Consider the following 26,064-nt stretch of genomic DNA (forward strand, 5'->3'; position numbering starts at 1 on the left):
TCAGTTATAATTCTAATGGCTTTCTGGCAGTTTTAAATGAGAATGTAGACATGTATGCATGCATGTGTGGGTATGTGTGTTTTCTCAAGGAAGCGTCCATCGCTAGATCCCATTTTGCAATGTGTAAGTGCTTTAAGTATGTTCTAGAGTAATGTAAGCAGTATAAATGATCTCATTTTCCCCTTTATGATTTCCCTTTGCCTTGTCCCATGCTCTTCCCACTCCTGGCCTTTTTTGTGCTCCAAAATATAAAATGGGGTTAGAGCATAATACCTTTTTTTGATTAATTCTTTTTGTAAACATTTATTGCACCTACCATATGTCAAGGCACTGTGCTAAGATTAAAGATACAGAAATTAAATACCTGGTTCCAGACAGATAAAATAATACATCTTAGAGCTATTCTGGGAACAGTTAAGAGGGCACTTAACCTAGATAAGGATGGTCAGGTAGGACTTCCTTTTACCGTCAATATAATTAGAAGGTTGATCTTCTTTGAAACCAAGTCACATCAATTCTGCATTTTTAAAGAACTGTTGAAAGTATAGCTCAGGCTTAGCCCTTAGCACATCCCATAATTATATAAGCACAGGAAAAAAATCTTGAGAAAAGCAATAGGGATCTATTCCCAAGGCATATATATAAGCCAAAACTCATTTTTTTAATTGGCATGAATACAAGCAGTACAGGTGCAAAGACGTTGAATGAAAGCTTGGTTTCTGCTTCCTTGACTGCTTAACATATTTAAAATCAAACCATCAGAGCTTTTAGGGGCTTTGCTTCCAGTAATAATATACCTGCTAGATTTTTTAAAATACTATTATGAATGTAAAGGAATCCCATACCCATTGGTGTTTTTAAAGAAACAAGCCTCCTTACTTTGTGTTGCTTTCTTCAGGACTGTACTGGTATAGCTGTATTGATTATTAAATATTGAAATATATCCTTACTGCTTTGTAAAGGGCTGCTGTTGAAAGCTATACCCCTCCACAGCCTGGCCTCTCCCCCAGGAACTCCACCCCTGCAGCTGCCCACAGCCCAACCATTAAAAGCTTATCCCCAGGCATAGCAGAAGACCTTTAGGTTATTCATTTGTTATTCACTACTCTTGTGTCCATACTGATGGCTGGTGCTTGGGCTATCATTATTGTTAAATAAGTTTGAATATTACCCAGACTTTCTGACTGTTAGAGTAAATAAATCATTACCGGTTATCAGTGTTTATGTTCTGCCATCTAGAGTGTCAGCTCTAGCTCACCTGTGTTGCTTATCTGTACAGGATCAACATTCAGAGTTTTATCATTTTCTGAATAATCCCAGAGTACTATCTCCTAAACCACACTGCATTTTTTCTCTATTTTTTTCCATGTTTGACAGTTTGACCTAACTTACGTTCTCTTATTGTTCTTTTCAGTTCGCTTTGCACCTTATAGGCCTCCAGATATCTCCCTGAAGCCTCTGCTCTTTGAAGTGCCCAGCATCACAACAGAGTCAGTGTTTGTTGGCCGGGATTGGGTTTTCCATGAAATAGATGCTCAACTTCAAAGTTCTAATGCCAGCGTGAACCAAGGAGTAGTGATTGTGGGAAACATTGGGTTCGGCAAAACTGCCATCATCTCCAGACTGGTGGCCCTTAGCTGTCATGGTACAAGGATGAGACAGATCGCCTCAGACAGCCCACATGCCTCCCCCAAACGTACGTATTCCCTTTTAAAGAACTCTCTGCTTTATTGGCTCTGAAATTTTTTCTGACATATTCATATTAGGTTACATATCCTTTTATTTTCTGATCTGCAAAACCCGACCTGCACGTGAAGACTATTAATTCAGAGTTGAGAAAAAGAATGTATATTCTGTTTACATCTAACCCACATATCCAGCAGGGACCTAAGCATGACTGAAGAAACCTTTCTTGTCCAATAAAATCAAATAAATTTTTGACTCTTCCCTATTGCTGTGTGGCTGCTGGTCTATCCTTTGGATAATGAGTACAGCAGTTGCCCATAGAGCCATTTGCATCCTTCACTGTTGAATTTTGCTCAGCCTGTGCCCAGTTCTTCTTGTTACTTGCCAACACAGTCTGTTTGTGGCCTTCATTTCTTTGTTGTTGACGTCAGTGTTGCCCTGCTTGGACTTGAACTCCATTGTGTCCTTGAAAGATTTCTCCTGATTCTTTATGAAAAGATGCTGAGCTCTCATATGTATTCAGGCTTCTTTCATCACAAGCAGGGATCACCACCAGGATCTTATTATTTTTAAAACTCATATGGTACTGTGTGCCACACGCTCTCTATGTGCTTTACAAATATTAATCATCCAGTCCTCTTATCAGCTCAGTGAAATTATCTTCATTTCACAGGTAAGTAATCTGAGGCTCAGAGAGGTTAAATAGGTTCTCCCAGGTTTGACCGCCAGTAAATGTTAAAACTAAGCAGTCTGGCTTCAGAGGCCATTCTCTTATCCATTTTGCTGTGCTGCCTCTCCTTATTGGTGAAACTCACTCAAGTAAAGAAAATGATACATGTTCTTCCTCTACATATTATATGTATAGAACCAGTCTAGCTGGTTTCTGTTAGTTATAAGAGAAACTATTGCTCTGCTAGTCCAAATCAACTATCCCACCACAAACTTTCAAACAGTAACCACCAGAAATGGTTTATTTGAGATCACGGTCTAGCACAGTGCTATAAACTTAACAGGAACTCACTGAGTAGCCTCCAAACATCTTGGCTTCTTATTGAAACTAGTTAGCAGCCTTATATCATTGAGGAGGCAGATTGCCTCTGGTAACCTTATGGATATTTAACATGTGGAGAAGAACTAGTGCTAGGAAGAAAATTGGTTGAATCAAAATACTCTCTTTACCAGGATATGGTAAGAATTGGTAGAGGTATAGGAAAATTATTTACTTAAGAAGAATACTACTATGCTTAGTTCTTAAATGAAGCTCTTAGGAGGTTGATGGGCATAGTATTGTGGAAGTCAAGAGCCCAGGGATTGTGCCCCAACACTCAAATTGACTATACTTTGTGAACTTGAGAATTCTATTTAATTCTTTACGCCTCATTTTTCTCATCTGTAAAATGAAGTAATATGATATTTAACTAGTTGATCTTTAAGAATTGTTTGTTTACTAAAATTTTGATTGTAAGAACACATCTTCATGGTTGAAAGTAACTTTCCACACCTATTCCAGTATTTTCCTTTGAGTACCTATCACACCAAACTACTTCTTATTTGAGTAGTCCAAAAGGCTAGCTATTTGAGTGTGTCAGCAAGAAAACCAGATAGCTAATAGTCCCTTCTGACTCCTCTGTGTATCACTGTTGCAGATAACAGAGTGGTAGAATCATGCATGACAGAAGATAAATCCCAAGGGCAAGAAGAGCTGCTTTCTCAGAAAGCAAAGGTACCTGGGCATCCCCCCATAAGCCTGGGAGAGCAAGAATTAATAGAAAACAGCCCATGTGCTCCCCAAAACAGAGATTCTTTAAAGGTAGTTCATTAAGTTATTCTTTAACATCCATTGCCTTCTGTCTCCCAGGAGTCTCTAAAAACACTGGGACACTTCCCATTCATGAGATAAACGTCCATTGTTAAGACTGTAGATTTGGCCTGATAGTTAATTTTCAAAACTTGAAAAGGTATTGGGGGTCGAGAGCTTGAGTATGTGGTTATATATCTATCAGAATTACTCAGAATCATTGTTGCCTTCTACAAAATAATTTTCACTGTAATCTGTTGATGTCCAAACTACATTCTACCTCTACCATCTTAACAGAACCAATAGTCCTTAAAAAGGGTCGAGAATAAGTGACTGATATAATGCAAGCTATTTTTTGGCATAAATCTGTTATTATATGAGCTGACACTGAATATGTTACTGGCAGCAACAGAATTTTTTTTCATTATTAAATAAGAATGATATCTGTTTATAAAGGGTTGGCTTAATTTTTTTATAGAGTTTAACTTACATTAAGCTTGGATAAATTTATTTGGAATCTCACTGGTGTTCTTAATCCTTAGTCAATGATACCAATAACATAGTTGTAGTAATAATGAAAATAAATGGAAAATTATTAGAGTTCCCAACTTCTATCTCTACATCATCTGCTGTTCTTTCTTCTACCCCTGCCTCCTCCATGCTGAGCAGTACTGCTGTGGAAGATGTGAGCAGTTTAGCCTCAGTATCGCATTGCTTGGCTCTCCTTCTCCCACAGACACTTAACACTCCCCCCTCAGCCCGCCCCCTCCTTGTCATTTCCCTGGGAAGGTACAGAAAAGCTGTCAAGGCAGGCACTAGCCTGTCATCCTGCTTTCCGCCTACTTTCCCAAACCTGACTCCCCCATCAGTCTCCACCATCACCCACCCCCCACAACACACACATCCTAAGAACAAAAATATTTTGTGAAAATAGACCTGTTGTGTAATCCACGTATTGTTACATTAACTACAGTATACTCAGTACAATAGTTAGGAAAGCCCTGTCTAATACAAAACTTTATATTCCTATCACTAAAAGTCTCAATGTAGTTATTATTTGGATTTGTCATCTCCCAAACAGCCTGAGCCCCCAAACAGCTGTTAAGTAACCCCTGCCCTCCCTACTCTGCTCATTTCAGAAGTCCATTTTGCCAGTTTGCTGTGCACATTGATTACTGCTTACCTATCAACTTATTTCTACTATTGTCTTTTCAAACAGAAAGTAAGACATTCGGACAAAAAGGAGGGCATCTCCAGAAGGGAAAAGCTTATTTGCAGTAATTATCCACAAAATCAAATACCAGATAAAGGGAAATGGAGTGGGGAGAGGGAGTGAACAGCAGAAATAATACAGTGACAATCACTGAACTTTACCTCAACTCAAAATGTCATACATTTCTGTAGGCTTTTTTCGCTGCTGTCTCCCATGCTCACCCTCCTGCAATTATTCAGAACTCAAGGAATTTATTCCACCAGTTGGATGGAAGAAGTCTAAATTCACTCCTAAATTCTGGTAGAGAATTAAATGAGGTCTGCCTTCCCCTATTCTGCTTTCTTTTCAATAGCTATTGGCCATCAAATAGCAACTTCAAATATTTTGGTACCCATTTTTAAAGTATGATCTTATTCATAAATATAGTCTATAATTTCTAGTCCTAGGTAAGAAATAGAATGTTATTTATTCTAAATAACAGGAACAAATGGATTTTTTAAACAAATTTTAAATAGCTTTATTGAGCCATAATTCACATACTATACAATTCACCCATTTAAAGCGTTCAGTATCTTTAGTATAATTCACAGGTTTGTACAACAATCACCATAATCTAATTTTAGATCCTTTTTGACCCCGTAAAAGAAACCCATGCCTATTAGCAGTTAATCCCCATTCTCTCCCTTACCCCTCTCTTCAGCCTTAGGTAACCATTAATTACTTCCCGTTTCTATGGATTTCCCTATTATGGGAATTTTATATAAATAGAATCATATACTATGTGATCTTTTTTTTGACTGACTTCTTTGACTTAGCTACAACAATTACATGTTGTAGCTTGTATCAGTATCTGATTTCCTTTTATTGTTGAGTATAAACAATGGATCCTTTATATGGATCCATACCACATTTATCCATTCATCAGCTGATGGACTTCAGGTTGTTTCCACTTTTTGGCTGTGATGAATCATGCTTCTATGAACACTTATGTACAAGTTTTTGCGTGGACATGTGTTTTTATTTCTTTTGGATATATATGTAAGACTGGAATTGCTGGGTATAAAACAAATGGAATTTAATCTTTCTTTAATTCAGAGTTTTATGATTATCTGATGCAAACTCTCATCTTTTTAATCCAGATGTGGATGCCAACAGAGAGCTGCCACTCACACAGCCACCATCAGCCCACTCATCCATCACCAGTGGAAGCTGTCCAGGAACACCAGAAATGCGCAGGCGGCAGGAGGAGGCCATGCGAAGACTAGCTTCACAGGTACAATAGGATTCCCAAGTTGTGAACATGCTAGTTCCGTTTTTTAACGTTAAGAAGGCAAAGGTAGGGAGACCCTTGGCTAAGTGAACAGAAATATGTAAAGATATACCGTGAGCACACATAGAAAAGTTTCTCTTTCTTTGCTATTCCTAGAAGAATATTATGATTGGATCAGAGCCTTAGAGCTAGAGAGACCCTTAGAAGTAAAATCTTGTAGTGAATAGACAAGGAAGTTGAAACTCAAAGAAGTGATATGATTTACCCAATGTCACAGTATAAGTAATCAATAGTTTTACGTTTTCATTGCTAAATCAAAACTCTTCCTGCTGTACTATACTGTCCATAATATTCTTTATACATTTGAGTTTGAAATTTCTGTTTTTCTCAAAGTCATGTATGCACATAGAAAAATCAAATAATGCTTAAATCCAGCAATTCGAGACTTTAAAAAAATGGCAGACTAGAAGCAGCCTGCAAGCATGCCACCTCCAAGGAAAGAAGTGAAAAATGCAGGCACCTGCCTACATACAGATCACTCTTCTCTGAACCAACATTGTGAAATCACAGAGAAGCAACATGTGACACAGTGTGGGGGGGAAAAAAGGTGTCGGCAATATATATATAACAAGATCAGAGAACACGTGGGGAAGAATAGGAGGATAAAGCGCTGGGGCACCACGCTCATCCTGCTGGCACTGTGTGAGTTGTGAGATGGCTCCCTCCACTACCACAGACCTCTATCTGGTCGGACTGGAGACCTCCCTGGAGTCTGTGCAGAGTCGTTGCACCAGACAATAGGCATGGTGGGGATCAGGCAGCAGCTAAAGCCATCCTGAGCTCAGTCAGGAAGAAATAGAACTCCTGAACAGACCAATAATAAGTGGTAAGATTGAAGCAGTAATAAAAAGTCTTCCAAAAAAAAAAATACCCTGGGAGTTCCTGTGTTAGGTGCAGACAGATTCACAGCCAAATTCTACCAGACCTACAAAGAAAAACTGGTACCCGTACTGCAGAAATTATTCCATAACACCGAGGAGGGAATCCTCCCCAACTCATTCTATGAAGCCAGTATCTCTTTAATACCAAAGTCAGGTAAGGACACAACAAAAAATGAAATGATCCTCTCAATATATTCAGAGAAAACATTTGACAAAATCCAGCACCCTCTAATGATAAAAAACCCTCAACAAACTAGGCATAGAAGGAACATATCTCAGAATTATAAGAGCCACATATGACAGACTCACAGCCAATATCATACTGAATGTGGAAAAGTTGAAAGCATTCCCCTTAAGAACTGGAACAAGACAAGGATGCCCATTGTCACCACTCCTGTTCAACATAGTGCTGGAAGTCCTAGCCAGGGCAATCAGGCAAGAGAAGAATATTAAAGTATCCAAACTGGGAAAGAGGAGGTCAAACTATCACTCTTTGCTGATGATATGATCTTGTATCTAGAAAACCCCAAAGATTCCACCAAGAGTCTCCTGGAATTGATAACTATTAATAAATTCAGCAAAGTCTCAGGATACAAAAATCAACAAAATCAATGTACATAAATCAGCATTTCTATATACTAATATTAATAATCAAGCTGAGAGTTAAGTCTAAGTCTCAATATCATTCACAGTGGCTATAAAAAACTAAAATATCTAGGAATATACTTAGCCAAGGAGGTCATAGATCTCTACAAGGAGAACTACAAAACTCTGAGGAAAGAAATCATAGAGGATACAAACAAATGGAAAAACATACCATGCTCATGGATAGGTAGAATCAGCATTGTTAAAATGTCCATACTACCCAAAGTGATTTACAGGTTCAACACCATCCCTGTCAAGTTACCAAAGTCATACTTCACAAATCTAGAAAAAATAATTCTACGCTTTGTTTGTGACCAGAAGAGAGCTCAAATAGCCAAAGCAATCTTAAGCAAAAAAAAAAAAAAAAAAAAAAATCTGGAGGCATCACATTACCAAACTTCAAACTATACTACAAGGCTATAGTAACCAAAACAGCATGCTATTGGTACAAAAATAGAGACATAGACCAAGGGAACAGAACAGAGAACCCAGATATAAAACCATCTCCCTACACCAAACTGATCTTTGACAAAGCAGACAACAGTGTACACTGGGGAAAAGAAGCCCTATTCAATAAATGGTTCTGGGAAATCAGGTAGCCATATGCAGAAGAATGAAATAGGACCTCTGCTTCTCAGCACTCACAAAAATTAATTCAAGATGGACAAAAGACTTAGATCTAAGGCATGAAATCATAAGAATTCTGCAGGAAGATGTAGGGAAAACTCTTGGCATAGGCAAAGAATTTATGAAAAATACCCCACTGGCAATCATGGCAACAACAAAAACTAATAAATGGGATTTGATTAAACTAAAAAGCTTAGTGAAAACCAAACTTGAGAGTTGGAAGGGTTGTGCTGATTAGGAAATCAATCAGGTGATGTGAGGAATAAGACGTTCTCAGAAGTGTTAAAAAGGAGGTGAGGAATAAGAGTATAAGGGCAGACCTGAGGGAAGGGCAGTTGTAACATTGTAGTTTGTTTAAATGATGTAAATACCAATCAGTATGTGAATTAGATTTTTATGTCCAAAGGAATTTCAGATATTCAAAACTGCCTTTTATTTATGTGAGACTGGCTTAATGCTGTCACAGATTATTCATTTGAAGTAGATAATGGACTGTGGAAAGTGAAGGCCCATGACTTTTAACAGAAGCTTGACAAATTTGCTGCCACTTAATCCCTTTGATGAGATTTATGATGAGTTTTGTCATTCCTTGGATGCAACATTAAATCAAAAGATTTTATATATAAGGCTAGACTGACCTACAGTCTTTTCTTTGTCTATATAGCCTACAGGCCTGCCCTTTTCCTTCTTCCCTCATAAGGCTAACCTAAAATTTACTTGCCATCTTCTTCTGAAGAATTAATGCAATTCTGGTCATACCAGATATACTCTGGATAAAATTGTTTTAACAAAAAGTTAAGAGATTTAACATAAGGAAGACCTGAGATGAAAAAATTAATAATGTAAGAAAGATATTACTAAAAATAAATTTAGGACAAGTCATTTTGAGAGACAAGAATTCACCAAAGAAAAAGGTTTTACTTGCTGATTTATTGGGAGTAGACTAATCCTGAACCATTTCCAAGAAGTTGTAATAATAGTGACTATGGATGTACGTGATGACTTCTTCAACGATGAGGGGAATGATGCAGTATTTGTCACTGAGCGTTAGTACAATAAGAGAGTGAAGAAAAAAACCTACATTTCCAGACTTCTTGTTGTAGGTAATATTAATAGAAAATTTGGGGCCGGGCGCGGTGGCTCACGCCTGTAATCCTAGCACTCTGGGAGGCCGAGGTGGGCGGATCGTTTGAGCTCAGGAGTTCGAGACCAGCCTGAGCAAGAGCGAGACCCCATCTCTACTAAAAATAGAAAGAAATTATATGGACAGCTAAAAATATATATAGAAAAAATTAGCCGGGCATGGTGGTGCATGCCTGTAGTCCCAGCTACTCGGGAGGCTGAGACAGGAGGATCCCTTGAGCTCAGGAGTTTGAGGTTGCTGTGAGCTAGGCTGACGCCACGGCACTCACTCTAGCCTGGGCAACAGAGTGAGACTCTGTCTCAAAAAAAAAAAAAGAAAAGAAAATTTGGGGGAAGTACCAAAAGTTGTTGACAGATTGTATGTATATATACATACTACATATCTACTTTGAAATGTCTAGTAAATAACCTATTTTGAGCCACAGTACAAATCTAGCAAAGTTGTTGAATGGTTTTTCTACCTGAATTCTGAAAAGGAATCAAGACTTTATATTTGGAATGCCAAAGAAGAATTTTAAATGAAAAGTAAGAAAGGCAGCCACAGAAGGTACAACTTGAGCATTGACCTTTGTTAGAAGAAACTTTATTCAGCCAAGAGCACAGATGATTTTTAATGAAATGAGTAAAAGAACCCTTTTTCTAAATTTAAGAATTTTTGTCGTTAAAATGTTACCCTGTTACTTTAAGTAAAAGGTAAGTTATAGTTGATTTGTTCAGCTCTTCTTGGCCTCAACATGTGGAATCAATTGAAGGGAAATATGATGAAAGTTCATACTGATTCAGAGGTTTATTGTTTGCTTTTTATCAAGTGGAGATTTATACCCATGTAGACATAACCATTGACTTTCACTGTTCATGGAGAGGACAGATCAGTTATTGACTAGTTTTCTCTTTGGATTCCTTACATTATGTTTAAGGTAGATAATAAAGCAATGACTGATTTATCTAAAGAAAAGAGTGGAGATTTTAAAAATTCAACCTCTGATTTTCAGTTTCCATATTATACTCAGACTTCATTGCTTCACTCACAACCAGTTCCTATCTTCAACTTTATGTAGTGATATTTCCTGTGTAGTTTGATTTTTCTTTTTATGTTTAATGAGAATGGTTTTAGGTGTTTTTTAAAAAAAGTTGACATTTTCAGCATGTGTTACAAGAGCTAGGATGACCATACCCATAGATTAAGCGGAACTCTTTAGCGGATGACTGTTCTCTAGAAATGACTGAAGAGCTCAAATCCCAGTTGTATATCCATCAATGCCCCTAGGACAAATTTGAGATGCCCATAGGCACAAAGCTAGTAGCTAAGAAAAGATAGAGTAACGGATCCGTGAGGACTGTAATGATGATGGTGAGGATATGGAAGATAAAGATGATGATGATGGTAGTGGCACTGTCAGCTGATGTTACTGGGTACTTATTATGTGCTGAAGACCATGCCAGGTGCTTTCCATACATTCAAGCTGAATGTCCCCTGACATTTTCATACTTTCTATAATTCCATCACTTTTCTGGGTAGTAATGAGCCAGAAAAGTGTTCTAGATTAAAATTACCCTCTGTACTTGCCCTTGAGGCAAAGAAAACAATGAGAAGATATATGAAGTGAGCACTATGCAGAAACAAAAAAAAACAGCCTAAAACTTCAAGTTCTAGCCAGACAGCCCAGTCCCTAGATGGTATTTAAGACTCATAAATTTTCTAAGTTCTTTGAATTTAAGACCTATATCTAACAAAATCTCACCCCTTTTCTTCTTCCTTTTGTGTAATTCTGATTCTGATATTCTGTCTCTGGGTACTCAGAAAACATTTAATGCTGATTTTTAAATCTGAATTATTTTATGTTTATAAGGCTTAGTTTATAACACAACTGTAATCAAGAACATGATGAAAGCATATGTATTTGTTGAGACTAACTTGATTTTTCTCTGAATATTTTATTCCTAATGTTTTGTTACAAGTTTAGACTCTTTTCCTGTACTGCTCCAGGCTAAATAAATCTTAGCAGTGTTAATGTAAATCTTCATTCTCAGGCTTGCTTCATATTTTTTATAATCCAGAAGGAAAACTCAATTTTTACTTACAAATTTTAATTCTGGGTTGTGATATCATATATATACAATAGAAATAGTATTTCAAATTTCTGATCTTACATAAATCAGGCAGTTTCTGAGTTAGCAACTTTTATATTTACTTGAAAAGTTGAGGAATGGAAAGATAAAAGACAGTATTGGTGAGGCACAGTAGCTCACGCCTGTAATCCTAGCACTTTGGAAGGCTGAGGCAGGAGTATTGCTTGAGGCCAGGAGTTCGAGATCAGCCTGCGCAAGAGTAAGACCCCATCTCTACAAAAATTAGCTGGGTGTGGTGGTGAATGCCTGTGGTCCCCACTACTTGGGAGGCTAAGGCAGGAGGATCGCTTGAGCCCAGGAATTTGAGGTTGCAGTGAGCTATGATGATGTCACTGCACTCTAGCCCAGGTAACAGAGCAAGACCCTGTCTCAAAAAAGAGAAAAAAGACAGTATTACAGAATGATCATATAATAACCATAGCTATTGTTCTTGCTACTGATAAGCCTGTTTGTATTCTCACCTTTCTTTTGTAGGTGGTTGCCTATCACTATTGCCAAGCAGATAATGCCTACACCTGCCTGGTACCAGAATTTGTCCACAATGTTGCTGCCCTGCTCTGCCGCTCACCTCAGCTGACAGCCTATCGGGAGCAACTTCTTCGAGAGCCTCATCTGCAGAGCATGCTGAGCCTGCGGTCCTGTGTTCAAGACCCCATGGCCTCCTTCAGGAGGGGAGTCCTGGAGCCCCTGGAGAATCTCCACAAAGGTACAGATAAGGTTCAAAGGAGGTGAAACATGGAGGCTTTGGAGCTCAAGGTCACCTCAGTCATGCTATAGAAATGACTGTTTTTATCACATTGCCAAAACTAAATGTTCCATACCTGATGTCCTATAGGATACAGTTAACAGATAAAAGATTTTACTTAGGGGGGAAAAAAAAACAAATTCCTGCATTAACTGCCGCTTCTTCCTTTCTTTATATAAATTTTCATTCTCGTTTCTAAATATAATACCCTTTTTTTGGACTAAAGGTAACAGAGCTTTCAGTCCTTTCTGTGGAGTTCAAATAAGTCAGTAAAGTTATGGCTCCAACTTAGTGTTGTGGAGTTTCTATGCTTAGAAATCTCCCCAGTCTTTACGTAATATGTATTACCACATCAGTTCAGGTAAAGTGGAATAGCATCCAGGATTGCACAAGCCTGTGTATGTACTAGAAATCACTTAATTCTACACTCTAAAAGATATTTCCAAGGTATAAGGATATTTTATAGTACATAAATTATATCTTAGGAAAGCTGTTATTTTTAAAAAGTGGAAAAAAATTAAATGGACTCCATCTCCCACTCTCATTCATGCCTTTCCTCCCTTTTCCCTCTGCAGTTGCAGTGTCAGCTGTGGCCTAAGTGCAACCATTCATGGTGCATACCTTCATAAGTCTTTCTGCCCCATACCCTTAACAATGTTTCTCAGTGCTGGAATCCAAAAAGGTTTTGAGCACGCATGAGATTCCTGAGCAAGCATGCTTATTCCTGAGAGACTTATATACCTTTCTCAAGGGTTTTAGAAGTACTTATAAGATAAAGGTGATTATAATTTCTCTGGGCCATCATCTGCAGTTATTTCAGCTTCCATGCTGGTTATTTGGATATCAAAATTTCTCTTTTTTCTCTGATGACCTCTGTCTCTATCTCTGCTACCTATTACCTTGACTATACCCTAAACCTGTTTAAACCTTGGAGTTTCTCCACAAGTATTGCTAAGCACATTTCCCGTACAGTCAGTCAAGCTCTAAAACCTGTTAATTCTTCCTTCACGATGTTTCTCACATCCATCTCATTTATTTCTACCATTATTATCCCGAGAGCTATTCAGCTGCCCATGATGTCATATCTATATTATGACCCCTTCCCGGTCTTATGTGGTTCTCTGGTTTAATGTTTCTTTCACATCATAACACACTTAGAAAATTATAAAAATTTGTACAGCATACTAGGATAAAAATGTATGACTCTTCATGGCTGAACATGACTAGCCCTGAGGCTACAGCTGTATGAGGCCTCAGATTCCCTGAGGGCTGAATTTTAAGCACACCTCTAACCCATTCATGGCATGCCTGGTCGGGGAGCTCTCTCCAGTCTTCCAGGTAAAGTTTCATAGAGCATTTCTCTGATCACATAATTTCCCAGTTCAGAATCCAATGATTCCTTATTGCCTACTGAATTAACTTCTAGCTCCTTAATCTAATAGTCAAGATACTTGATGGCCAGCATGTAAGCTACTTTTCAACCTTATTATTCATTTTTATCCTTATGTACCCTGTGTTTAAAACATGGCTGCAAATTCTTTGGCATTACTTCCATTGAGAGTTAAGGTCTGTGTCTCCTCCCCTTATATCTGGGCAGGCTTGTGCCTGCTTTAGACTACAAAGTGATGCTATGGGACATCTGAGACTAGATCATAAATAGCTATGCAGTTTCCATCTTGTCCACTGAAACACTTGCATTTGGAGGCATGTGTTGCCATGTGAGAAGTCTGACTGTCCTAAGTTCACCATGCTGTGGAGAAGTACAAACTATACGGAGAGTCCAAGCAACTGCTCCAGTCTTCTTCAAGTCGTTCCAGATGTACCAAACGTATCACTGAGGAAGCCCCCAAGTGATTCCAACTTCTAGCCCCCACCTCAACCATTCAAGTAACCCCTGGCTGTTTTCAGTAGCATCAAAAAAACATATTACTTAAGAATGAATTTTTAAAAGATGTGTAAGAGCTCCATAGTGAAAGCACAGTGAAAACATTGCAAAGTGAAATTAAAGAATTTAGTAAATGGGCTTAGGTAAATCTTAGCTAGTTCCAAGCGGTTCCTCTCTCTTCCTTAACTCTTCCTTAATACTTTTGTTCATTTGTTTGTTGGTTGGCTGGTTTTGGTTTTTTTTTTTTTTTTTTTTTTTTTTGAGACAAGATCTCACTATGTTGCTTATGCTGGTCTTGAACTCCTGGGCTCAAAGGATTGCCCGACCTCAGCTTCCCCAGTATGTGGGGCTGCAGGTGCATACCACCACACCTGGCTATTCTTAATACTTCGGACTCCCTAGAGCAATATTGTATTTTCTTAGTGCTGTGTCATCTAGAATGCCATTTCATTAATAATCATTGTTAAAAGTTTTAGCTGGAATCCATAGTTCATTTCTCTGCCTAAAAAGTTGCCAAATCAAAGTAATAGTTAAAACTCTTCATAATTCGAGAACTGACGTGTAGTATTCAGGATATTGAAATTAAATTCCTTTATATAAACCTTATGTTTAGGGGGAAAATATAAAGGCTTATTAATCATTGCAAAAGATCTGTATATTTTCAATTGTGAAACCAAAATAATATGTACAGTTTCGATTGATCTTGTCTTTTAAAGGCACAGCCAATCTTGTACAGAAATCAACAGACTTTTTCTTGTGTCCCCAGCTCTATCTTCTTTTTCCTCCTCAGATAAAACCTATTTCTCACTTCAAGTATCCAGTGATTTTTATGCTCTTCCCTCTGCTTTCTTCCCTTTAGAACTGCAGTCCCCACCTCTAGGCATGGGGGTCCATGGTCTGTTAGGAACCTGGGCCACACAGCAGGAGGTGAGCAGCGGGAGCGAAGCTTCATCTGTATTTATGCTGCTCCCCAGCACTAGCATCACCGCCTCAGCTCCACCTCAGATCATCAGGCCTTAGATTCTCATAAGGAGCATGCAACCTAGATCCCTCACATGCACAGTTTACAGTAGAGAATCTATGAGAATTTAATGCTGCTGCTGATCTGACAGGAGGTGGAGCTTTTGCGGTGATACGAGCAATGGGGAGCAGCTGTAAATACAGATGAAGCTTCCCTTGCTAGCCCACCACTCACCTCTTGCTTGGCGGCCCAGTTCCTAATAGGCCACAGACTGGTATCGTTCTACGGCCTGAGGGTTGGGGACCTCAGGTCTAAGAAGCTGCTAGGATCTTGGGATCTAACCTGCCTCATTCAGGTCTATCTGTTTGGCTGGGATTCCTTTTCTCTGTTCCTCCATCCCTTCCTTCCCACTACACATTCACATGTAGTCCTAAATACTACTTTAGACTTTAAATTAGACCTTTTTTGGGAAATTCTCATAAGAATATATGATACTATTCTCTTTAATGCTATGAGATTAAAAAAAAAAAAAAAAAACCCAGAACACATTTCTTTTCACTTTTCCATGTGTAACAGAAAAATTAATTTCCATGTAGCAAATTTTCATAACTCCAGTGTTCAGGCTGTCTCACAACTGTTAACATGGGGATTTCTGAAAATGATGATATATATACTCATATGTGACAAAAGCTTTCACATCTGATGAAAAGCAAAATAAATATACTAAATGAATTATTCCATGGCTTTATAATATTAATTATGTACCTTGAGCATTCGATAAACACATGAGAGGCCTTTTCTAATTTTTTTTTTCCAAACAGATATGTGATCAGAGACCCAATAAGAACTCATCCACTTGGTAGTTATTAAGTAATTTGTTTCTTTCTATCTCAGAGAGAAAAATCCCAGATGAAGATTTCATCATTTTAATTGATGGATTAAATGAAGCAGAATTTCACAAACCGGATTATGGGGATACAATTGTATCATTTCTGAGTAAAATGATTGGAAAATTTCCTTCTTGGCTCAAACTAATTGTAACAGTTAGGACCAGTTTACAGGTATGTGTTTGTTTGCTGTTAAACCATAAATTATTTCCCTTGGAAAGGACATAAACTGAAAAAGTTCTAGGTCACAATTCCCTTAGTGACAATGCTTTCTAAACCTCTACCATATCTTAGAGCATTAGCAATAATAATTCTCAAAGAATTGTTGTATTTTGAGAGTAAGAGATATAATCTAGAAAGAACATTCTCTGTAACTCCCAGATCCCCATTCCCATTGCCTTGGATGAGGTTTGATAAAATGTCCCTCAAAATAACATGAAAAGAAATTCCATTTTTCTAGACTCTACTGAGGACAACAGTGCAAAGAAAGTCTCTAACACTTTGACTTTTGTTTCACTTTTATCATTTAATGCTATGCAAAATGCAGTTCAGTCTACAGTCTAGAGTCACATTTTGTCATTCCTCCATCTGCTTCTACTTGAACAACTTTCTGTAGCATGAAGGTGGACTTTTCTTCTGTATATACCCTCCTCTAACAAATGTGGGCAATACTAGGGCCTTAGATTAAATTTACTACAACTGGGAGATAAGTGGGTTTTTTTTCCTAATTACCTTCCCTGCTCACTCACAGGACACTTAATGGCCTAGAAGGAGGACCAGGAATGTGGGATGAGCCTGTAAAAATATATGGGCTAAAAATAAATAACTCCACCTTCTCCACGATTCTCTTTGTAGCTGAATTGATATCTCCCATTCTTTTACATATTCACACTTGGTTTGGAACAGTGTTTTTCACCCTTTTTTCTGTTTTACATCATATACCCATCCCACTATTTTCATGCAACCCCCTTATAATAAGTACTACTGCACAGAAAATAGTCTGTGCATTTAAGTCCCTTCTTTTCCCTTCTCCTGAGCATTTAGTGTTATTCCTATATATTGACCAATTAGCTTTACTGCTTTCCATGATCAGAAACTACATTTCTAATCCTGTCCACCACCTCACATATGTTTATTACCAATCTGAAAGTAATTTGAGTTAAAGAATGTGGATGAATCACCATCAATGTATCTTTACAACTAAAAAATTATACAACCTATCATTATTGGTGAGTAGCTTGGTTGTTAAAGATGAAGGATGAATAAAAGAAACCTCCAGGAACACAATCTCTGACTACTTTTACCAAATGTATGCTTAGGAGATGTTATCCTCATACCTGTTTTCACATAATATCATGTGCAATCTCAAAAGAAATTTTAAGTATATCTGGGTAGAGCAGATGACTTTAAATTTTCAGCTATGCCAAAAAAACAGAAAAATTTCCATACACATTAGTCTACAAAGTCCAAATTTCAGTGTCTTCATGGATAGAGACCTATAGTAACTTCCCACATACTCCCTTCACTTCAACTAAGAATTTTTAAAAATTATTTTCTCTCAGTTCTGACAGTGAAATAATTCATAAGTTTTAAAAAAGGAGCCCTCACATTTGATCATTCATTATTTCCACATTTTTTAAGTACTTAAGAGTATTTCAGGCACTGTTCTAGGGCCTGGGAACTCAACAATGAACGAGACAGACAATATCCCTGCCCTCAAAAAGGCTATATTCTAGTAAGGAACACAAGCAATAAATAAGTAAAAAGTTAAACATATACTAAAATTATAGGTAGTGTTAAGTGCTATGAAGGAAAATAAAATAGGTAAAGGGATAAATGGAGATAGTAGTTGTTTTAGATAGAGTAGGTAGGAAAGGTCCCTCCAGGGAGCCTTATTAAGTGATGAGATCTGATATACCTTTTAAAAAATCTCTACTGGTTGTCTAGATAATTATAGGGTATCAAGAATGGAAGCAGAATACAAGTGAAAGATGATGGTGGCTTAGACTAGAGTGGTAATGGCAGAGACCATGTGAAGTGGTCATATTTGAACTGTATTTTGAAGGCAAGTAAAAGGACATGGTGATGGGCTGAATGTGAGTGTGAGCAAGAGAGAAGATTCAGGAATGAATCCCTGGTTTTTGGTGAGCAAATGGGTGAATGATGATTTGAGGAAAAGAGAAAGATCACAGATAGTTCCTAGGATTTGGTCATAGAGTCAATGGAAGTGCCATTTATTGACACAGGGAAAGTTTTGTGGTTGGGGACAGAATTTAGTAGTTCTAATTTGGTCACATTAGGTTTGTCTATAAAACATCCTAGTGTAAATGTTCAGTAGACAGAGATGTAAGATGGGAACTCAGGGGAGGTAACTAAGCTGGAAACAAAGTTAGGCATCATCCACACATAGGTGATATCCACATATAGATGGGACTAAATAAACTGTTTTAGGGAAGAAGAATGGCTGGAGAAGAGAAAAGATTGGAGACTTGAGCCCTGGATAGGTTGGGAAATGAAAGAGGAGCCAGCATAAAAGGCTAGATAAGAGTGGCAAATGTGCTCAGATGGAAATGAGGGGGACATGCTATGGAAGCAAACTACAGAAAGTGACTCCCTCAAAAAAAAAAAGTACAGAAAGGTATGATCAGCTGTGTCAAACACTGCTGAGAGGTTCAGGAAGATTAGAACTAAAACTTGATTATTGGATTTGGCAAGATGAAGATTACTGATAACCTTCACAAGAAACCATTTCAGTGAAGTGTTGTGGGTGAAGCCTGATTGGAACAAATGGAGGCGAGAATGGGAAGAGAGGAGTTAGAAATAGCAAGTAGAGAAAATTCATCTGTGAAGTTTTGCTAAAAATAGGAACAGAGATATAGAGTAGTAGCTGGAGGGAGGAATATGGGGTTCATGTCTGTGTGATCTGAGAAGAAATTGATGCCAGAAAGAGAATGGATACTTGCAGGAGGAAAGTCCATAAGTAAATAGGAAGGATGGAATCTAGTATATGAGTCATCACAAAGCCCTATCACCTTCCCCCAATATAATTTCCAAGCAGATCATCAAGGTGCCAAACTTCCTACTATTAGAAGCCTCCCTTTCAGCTAAGACATCTCCAGAAGAACTACATTTAAAATGTAGTCATTTTATTCGGAGAGGTAGTAAGCCATGTTTTTCTATGGCATTCTTTAAATCCTTATGCATTTTTCTTACAGAATTGTACTTTGGCGTCATGCCTTTGTTTACACTGAGAAAAATTACAACAAAAGAGTTATATAGCACTCCATTTTCTTTTTATTTTAGAAAAGAATATTGACCATGAAATCACTCCTAAAGTACCCATTACAAAGCCCCATAAAAAATTACCTTAGTCTCAATATTAGGAAAAGTTGTGTCCCTCCCATGCAACTGATTTGTTTTAATTTATGGATACTAATACTTGATCATGTTTTCCTCTTTTCTTTGGCCATTCAGAAGTTCAGAATAAATTGGTGGACGTCATAGTTTATCACGAGAGTTAGGGAAAACTGAAGGTCTATCTGTCTGTCTCTCTCTCTCCATCTGTTTTAGGAAATTACCAAGCTGCTGCCTTTCCATAGGATTTTTTTGGATCGACTAGAAGAGAATGAAGCCATAGACCAGGACCTGCAGGCTTACATCCTGCACCGGATACACAGCAGCTCAGAGATCCAGAATAACATTTCACTAAATGGCAAAATGGATAATACTACATTTGGCAAACTCAGTTCTCATCTCAAGACCCTCAGTCAAGGGTCCTATCTATACCTGAAACTCACATTTGACCTCATAGAAAAAGGCTATCTAGTGTTAAAGAGCTCTAGCTACAAAGTAGTTCCTGTTTCGCTCTCAGAGGTTTATTTACTCCAGTGCAATATGAAGTTCCCAACCCAGTCTTCCTTTGACCGGGTAATGCCTCTCCTGAATGTGGCAGTGGCCTCTCTCCACCCACTGACTGATGAGCATATCTTCCAGGCCATCAATGCTGGTAGCATTGAAGGCACACTAGAATGGGAGGATTTTCAGCAGAGAATGGAGAACCTATCCATGTTCCTAATCAAACGCAGAGACATGACTCGTATGTTTGTACATCCTTCTTTCCGAGAATGGCTTATCTGGAGAGAAGAAGGAGAGAAAACCAAATTTCTGTGTGATCCCAGGTAAGACTAAGATCTATGATAAGCAATTCTGAACCTATTTTGTATTTATTGCATGGAGCATGGGTATTGAAATTAGTGAGAAGTGTTCTTCATTGAACATTTCACATAGAGGAGACATCTCTGTTTTTTCCCAAGGCAAGGCTATAATAAGGTTAACTAATTCATTTTCTCACAATGTTATTTCTTTAAGACTCAGTTATCTGCATAGATATTTAGAATGCTACCCTCCATTCCTATGCTTTCCTAAACAATTTTCACTGACCCCAGTAGGGATCAAAGGCTACAGTTAATTTAGCCATTTAACAGACTGCCTCAGTATTCTTCAGACATGAAAAAAGAATTGATATATTGTTCATCTCTTTGACTTAGAACAGAATCATTTAAAAGCCTTATCATCATTAAAGTCACCAATGGCTAACCCCAGTAAAGTCCAGCCACTGCTAAGATTGATAGTGGAAAATGGTATCTTAAACCTCATAGCTGAAAAAGGTTTCAAGAAATCAGCTGGTCTGTCCACTCTGCCTTTAGATAAATAAGGTGGCATTATCACCATTTTTCTATAAAGGTGTTAAGATACTGAATCAACTTGCACAAAGTCATGAAGTTAATAGTGGGAGAAGAAAGGAGGGACTAGAATAGGGATGGCAAATACACGGTATAAACCACCAGTTCTCCATCCCATACACATGGAAGATGTCACTGATTTACCCCCAGCCCTCTTTCCCAGTGAACTTGACCCTGACTCGAAAGTCTTTCTTAACTCGACAAACCAGACTAGATTCGAAACCATTTCCCATTCTATTGGATAGAACCTAGTTCTCTGGCATCCTAGTGGGGTGTGCTTTCTACTCTGCCACACTAACATTTTAAAAGAATTATGCCTTTAATAAAGTAGATGTTTTCAAATGCCAGGTATATTACTGATTTCCTGGAAACAAAGAACACACCAACGACAATAGTTGGCAGATGCAGACCTTATTTTGGCTCAAAAAGAAGATAAGCCAGATTTGACTATGCCTCACACTATGACTCATCAGAGAGACTAAAACTCTCTGATCCTGTTGGGGTTTTATTACCCTTGTGACCATGTCCTGCACCAAGCCTTATTAGAGACCACTGTGCTTGTGGGCATGCTGCTCAGCCTACTTCATGCTGATTCATCAGAAACTTTAGTTCCAGATTCTGATGAAGATAATAAACCAAGCAGTAGATTTTGTGGTATTTTCTCTGAGAGGGAAACTTTTTAAACAAACATGCTGTTTGTTTAAACAGCAAAGTGGAAGGGACATAAACTTTTGAGTCGTATTACCTGCATATAAATCCTTCCTCTTCTAGGAACTGTGACCTTCGAAAAAATAATATAATGTTTCTAAAACTTAGTTTTCTTATCTACATATGACCAATAATAATGCCTTCTTCCTAGAGTTGGTGAGAATTAAGTGAAGTCATATAGTACATAGTACAAAGAATGTGTTCAGGGCATGTTCTTTTTCCTCCCCTCCCTTTGCAGTAATAGACTCTTTAGGTATACCTTGACTAAATCCTGTGGCTAATTGGAGAGCAGCTGTCCAGTAATCTGCTATTAGCATTTTTAGCACCAGATTTAAAAGAGAAACAAAAAAAACATAGTCTGAGTCTTTTCTATGAATTGTATGGCATCCCCAAAAGGATTTTACTATAAATCCTACTAGTATTGCTGCTGATGCTTATATATAGAGTTGGCAACTATATATTTAAGAAAAAGAGACTAATCTAGAATTGCCTAATAAACACTTTAAGATCAGTAACCAGAGACACTTTGCTAGCTGGTCTGGGACCTCAGATCCTGGGACATCTCAGAGGCTTGAAAACTAAGGTCCAGGGTAGCCGACTACCACTGAATTAACAGTATCCCTACAATAGATGAAATTCTCAGTGGCCCTCAAAGAAGAAAATACAGTTTTTATGCAGCTATACCATGCCTATACAGGCTTACCTTCTTGACATTGTTTATTAACTAGGAGTCTTGCAACAACAGCCTGACTCACTGTGACAAGAAGAGCAAACACTTCTAACTTCAAATGCTGTAGAGTCTGTTCCCTGGTGGTTGAATATCACAGCTGCTAAGAAATCATCATATTTCACTTAATGACAGAACAAAATTATGAACAGCATGAGGGGTTATCAAAAAAGCTTCCTTAGATTTCATTTCAGTTGGAATTCAGCCTTCTCCTCAGAACTGCCTGGCACCAGCCTTGTTACTAAAGTATTGAAGTATTGATCCCAGAGCTTGAGTCCCCCTGGGTCAATGAGATGGAAATTCACTAGGAATTTAATGCTATTGGCAAAGTCCAAGCTGGCCTTTCAAAGAAACTGGCTGCAACTGCTTTCCATTTCAGGCAAGTCTGATCAGCAAGACTCTAACCAGGCAGGGTTTGTCCTTGTGGCCTTCAGCCTGTACTTCTTGCACACTGTTTCCCCTTCTGTTTTCCACTTTCTCTCCAACTTCTCTCTAGAGCTCTGATGTATTTCAGTAGACCAGGGGAGACCAACTCAACGCCTCTGAAATCACACCAGGTAAACCAGTGCCTGACATGTAAATCTCTGTGGTATAAGGAGAGCTCCCAGATGCAACACAACATTCTTATCTCTTCTAGTCCATTTTCCTGGGCTTTCAACACTCAGTTGTTCACCCTGAACTTGTTGACCTTATTAGGGAATTAGACACAGATGATAATATTCTACTGATGCCAAAAAGTAGATCTTCTTCAAAAATAGGCCACCCAAGGAGGTAGCTTCTGCCCGAGTTGAAAAAATAATCTGAGGATGGTGCTAGAAAAGGGAAATAGCAGAGCCAGAGGTCAGTGCTACAGCTGAGATTGAGTTTTATTTTAAATATCAGACTGCCTGTTGTCCTAGAATTTGGGCAGAGAATTGCCATATCAGAGACAATGACCTAATATTGCATAGGTATATATTTATCATAGGAAGAAATGAGTTATAATGTCTTTTCTTGGGTTGGTAACAGGGTGGGGTGTGTGTGTGTGTGTGCGCGTGCGCGCGCGCACACATGTTCATCAAACTCTAAGCAAAGTATCACTGAAGAATCTTTTATGATACCAAAACATCTAAGATTTTGGATTTGCATTCTAGATAAAAGTATGCCCCTTGAAGCACTCACAAACCGTAGACCACACCAGCCTATTCTACTTTCTGTTTTCCACTGTTCACCACTGTCATCCTTCATACCCTGAACTTAATCTGTCCTATGTTTTAATCCTTTGGGCACGGAGATATCAGGTTAACTCACTAATCCAATAAACTAATCCCTGCTATCATGCTAATAGTAGGGAGATGGAAAACCCATTTGTACATTTTCAATAAAGCATTTGAGAGAAGTAGTCACCAGCCCTTGTTATTATCCAACCTGTTAATGACTTCAATGGTTGAAATTTAAGGCTGGTAGACTAGACAATTGGGGCCCACCATCCCTGTGGTACTGTCCAATTACTGCTTAGTATTTCTACATAGGTTTAAGCTAGCTCTGAATAAATCTCCACTCTTTTTTCTGCTTCCTTTCCTCATTATCTCAATTTGTGTGATATCTAGCTTACCCTTCCATAGGAACAGCTCTCAGATTAACATTTTGATTTTAAAGTATGTATGTGTAAGATTTTGACATGGAGGTTAGAAGATTTAGCTGCCTTATTTTTAAATATTTGAATAAAACACAGAAAGCTTGTTGTGAACTTTATATAATAAGTCTTGAGCTGACACAACCGAATAATGTGGCTTCCTAATATGGAAGCCTAATTTTGTTTGACATGATTTTCTCAAACTAAGAGTAGCAAATCATATGGTGAGTGGAAAGGGGAAAAGGCTATACAAATCCTACCATACCTTATAGGGATAGTTGAGTACTTGAGTCTTTATGATCAGAGTTGATTGCTTGTAATAAATGGTTGGTTGAGATTTTTTTCCTGATTTATTTGACCATGTTAGTGAACTATACATTGGAAACCTGATGCTCCAAAATTCATGCCACAAAGCAAGGTGTCAGGAAAGAAGCAGCGTGTCTAAAGAAAAAATAGAGAGCATCCTCCCCAGAATGAAAATTAGCTATTCCAGGGGCCTGTACAACCTGATTTCTTGTAGAATACATGGGTTTGAAATGACCACAAAATGGTGAGTTACAGTTTGTGGTCATTTTGGTTTTTTAATCCAAACATGAGCCTCCAGGAAGGACGACATTTAAGCTTACCCTCACTGAAGCACAAACTCAAAGTCAGTGCTCCTGATAGCCATGGCAGTCTCCCACTACAAACCCTTAAGTTGGAGGATGGGTTCTGCTTTCTAAAAGCATTAGGAGAGAATTCAGCAAAGTGATGATGCATGGGAAGAAAAAAGAGGCTCTTAGAACTAAATCAGCCCTTAGGAGGTTTGGAAGAGAGGAGGTTTGGAAGAGCAAAGAGAAGGGAGGTGTACCAAACATTTTTACTAACACTTGACTATTAGTGGATGACCTTACCTCCCTGGAAATATTATCTCTTTAATCTCTTTTCGGGGTCTAGATCTGCTTCATTTGTAATTCTTGTCTATCTACCACTAAGGGGTCATCAGTCTTCTGATGTCATGATTTAGATGTGTGATTTCCAGGGAGAGATTTCATTGACTGTAATATTATTGGGGATTTATCTAATTTGCCAATGAACATTTTTTTCTGTATTATCTAAACCAGTTTCTAACCCTTTATTGGTTGGCATCAAGAATAAATTTGAGGCTCAAATCTGAAGTATTACTCTGATGATCCATGGTCATGTTTTTGTGATATGATGCAAAAGACAAATGAAATTTCCTGCAATGAAATCTAATGCATATTTTGGAATATGTCCAATTTACCAATGCATGAATGTCCTTCAACTTTCCAAATTTGTTTTCTCTCAACATAAATCATGGGATCTATACCTACTAGTCAAATAGGCAAACTGGTCCCATCTTTAAAACTGTCAGACTATCAGAAGATGGGCTGCAATAAATAATACTGTTTTTCTTTTCCAAATCCAAAGTGAAGTTTAGAAAAAGCTGATAATCAGAATTCTTCCCCAAACCCAGTTAAAACTAAGAACTACTTGTTTTTACTGTCATAAAAACTCACAAGAAGGCTGGGCACAGTGACTCACGCCTGTAATCCTAGCACTTGGGGAGGCCAAAGCAGGGGAGGATTCCTTGAGGCCAAGAGTTTGAGACCAGGCTGAGCAACATGCAAAACCCCATCTCTGCAAAAAATACAAACAAACTTAGCCAAGCATGGTAGTGTACACCTGTAGTCCCAGCTACTTGGGAGGCTGAGGCAGGAGGATCACTTGAGCCCATGAGTTTGAGGTTGCAGTGAGCTGTGATGATGCCACAGCACTCTAGCCTGGACAACAGAGTCAAACCCTGTCTCAAAAAAAAAAAAAACTACAACAACAAAAAACTTGTGAGAAGTTTGTTAAGTCATATACATACAGAGAAATAGTTCTGTCAATGATAAGATGGAGAGAGAGCATCATTTTATAACTTGTCAAGCATAAATGCATTTATTCATTCATAAAATATTTACGGAAGAGGCAACTAAGGAAAACACAGACTTGTATTCTTCCATATTGTTTGTGCTACAAGAAGGTAATACTGCTTTTTTATGTTTAAATATACATATGTAGCATTTTTAAAGATTAATATGTTCCATATAGCAAATACTGGTTAAAATAACTTCATCTAAAAATCTAAAATGAGGAGAAAGTGGGGCAAGTGACTAAGGGAAGTTTTTGATACTAAAAGTAGCATAGGAAATAGAGGCTAATTTGTCCTCTTAATGAGTCTCTGAAGCAACACTGGCTGAATCAAAAAATAAGAATCCCACAGGTTTTCCTAGGTTCTCAAACCAAGATTAACAGCATAACAATCAGGAGTTATTGCTGGCTTAGTGGGACATGA

At 38.1% G+C, this 26,064-nt stretch overlaps 1 protein-coding gene across 3 annotated transcripts in view; it reads left to right on the forward strand.

Annotated features, from left to right (window-relative positions):
* The window catches only part of TANC2 (tetratricopeptide repeat, ankyrin repeat and coiled-coil containing 2), a 262,133-nt gene that overhangs the window by 179,547 nt on the left and 56,522 nt on the right, over nucleotides 1-26,064 (forward strand). For all 3 annotated transcript variants that reach the window (XM_069481593.1, XM_069481594.1, XM_069481597.1), the window contains 5 exons: nucleotides 1,415-1,696; nucleotides 5,837-5,970; nucleotides 11,928-12,159; nucleotides 15,939-16,105; nucleotides 19,502-20,109. In XM_069481593.1, the coding sequence (XP_069337694.1) occupies nucleotides 1,415-1,696; nucleotides 5,837-5,970; nucleotides 11,928-12,159; nucleotides 15,939-16,105; nucleotides 19,502-20,109 (1,423 nt within the window). The remainder of the gene's footprint in view (nucleotides 1-1,414; nucleotides 1,697-5,836; nucleotides 5,971-11,927; nucleotides 12,160-15,938; nucleotides 16,106-19,501; nucleotides 20,110-26,064) is intronic.

The sequence above is a fragment of the Eulemur rufifrons genome, chromosome 9 (assembly GCF_041146395.1).
Source record: "Eulemur rufifrons isolate Redbay chromosome 9, OSU_ERuf_1, whole genome shotgun sequence".
In the NCBI taxonomy this organism is placed as follows: domain Eukaryota; kingdom Metazoa; phylum Chordata; class Mammalia; order Primates; family Lemuridae; genus Eulemur; species Eulemur rufifrons.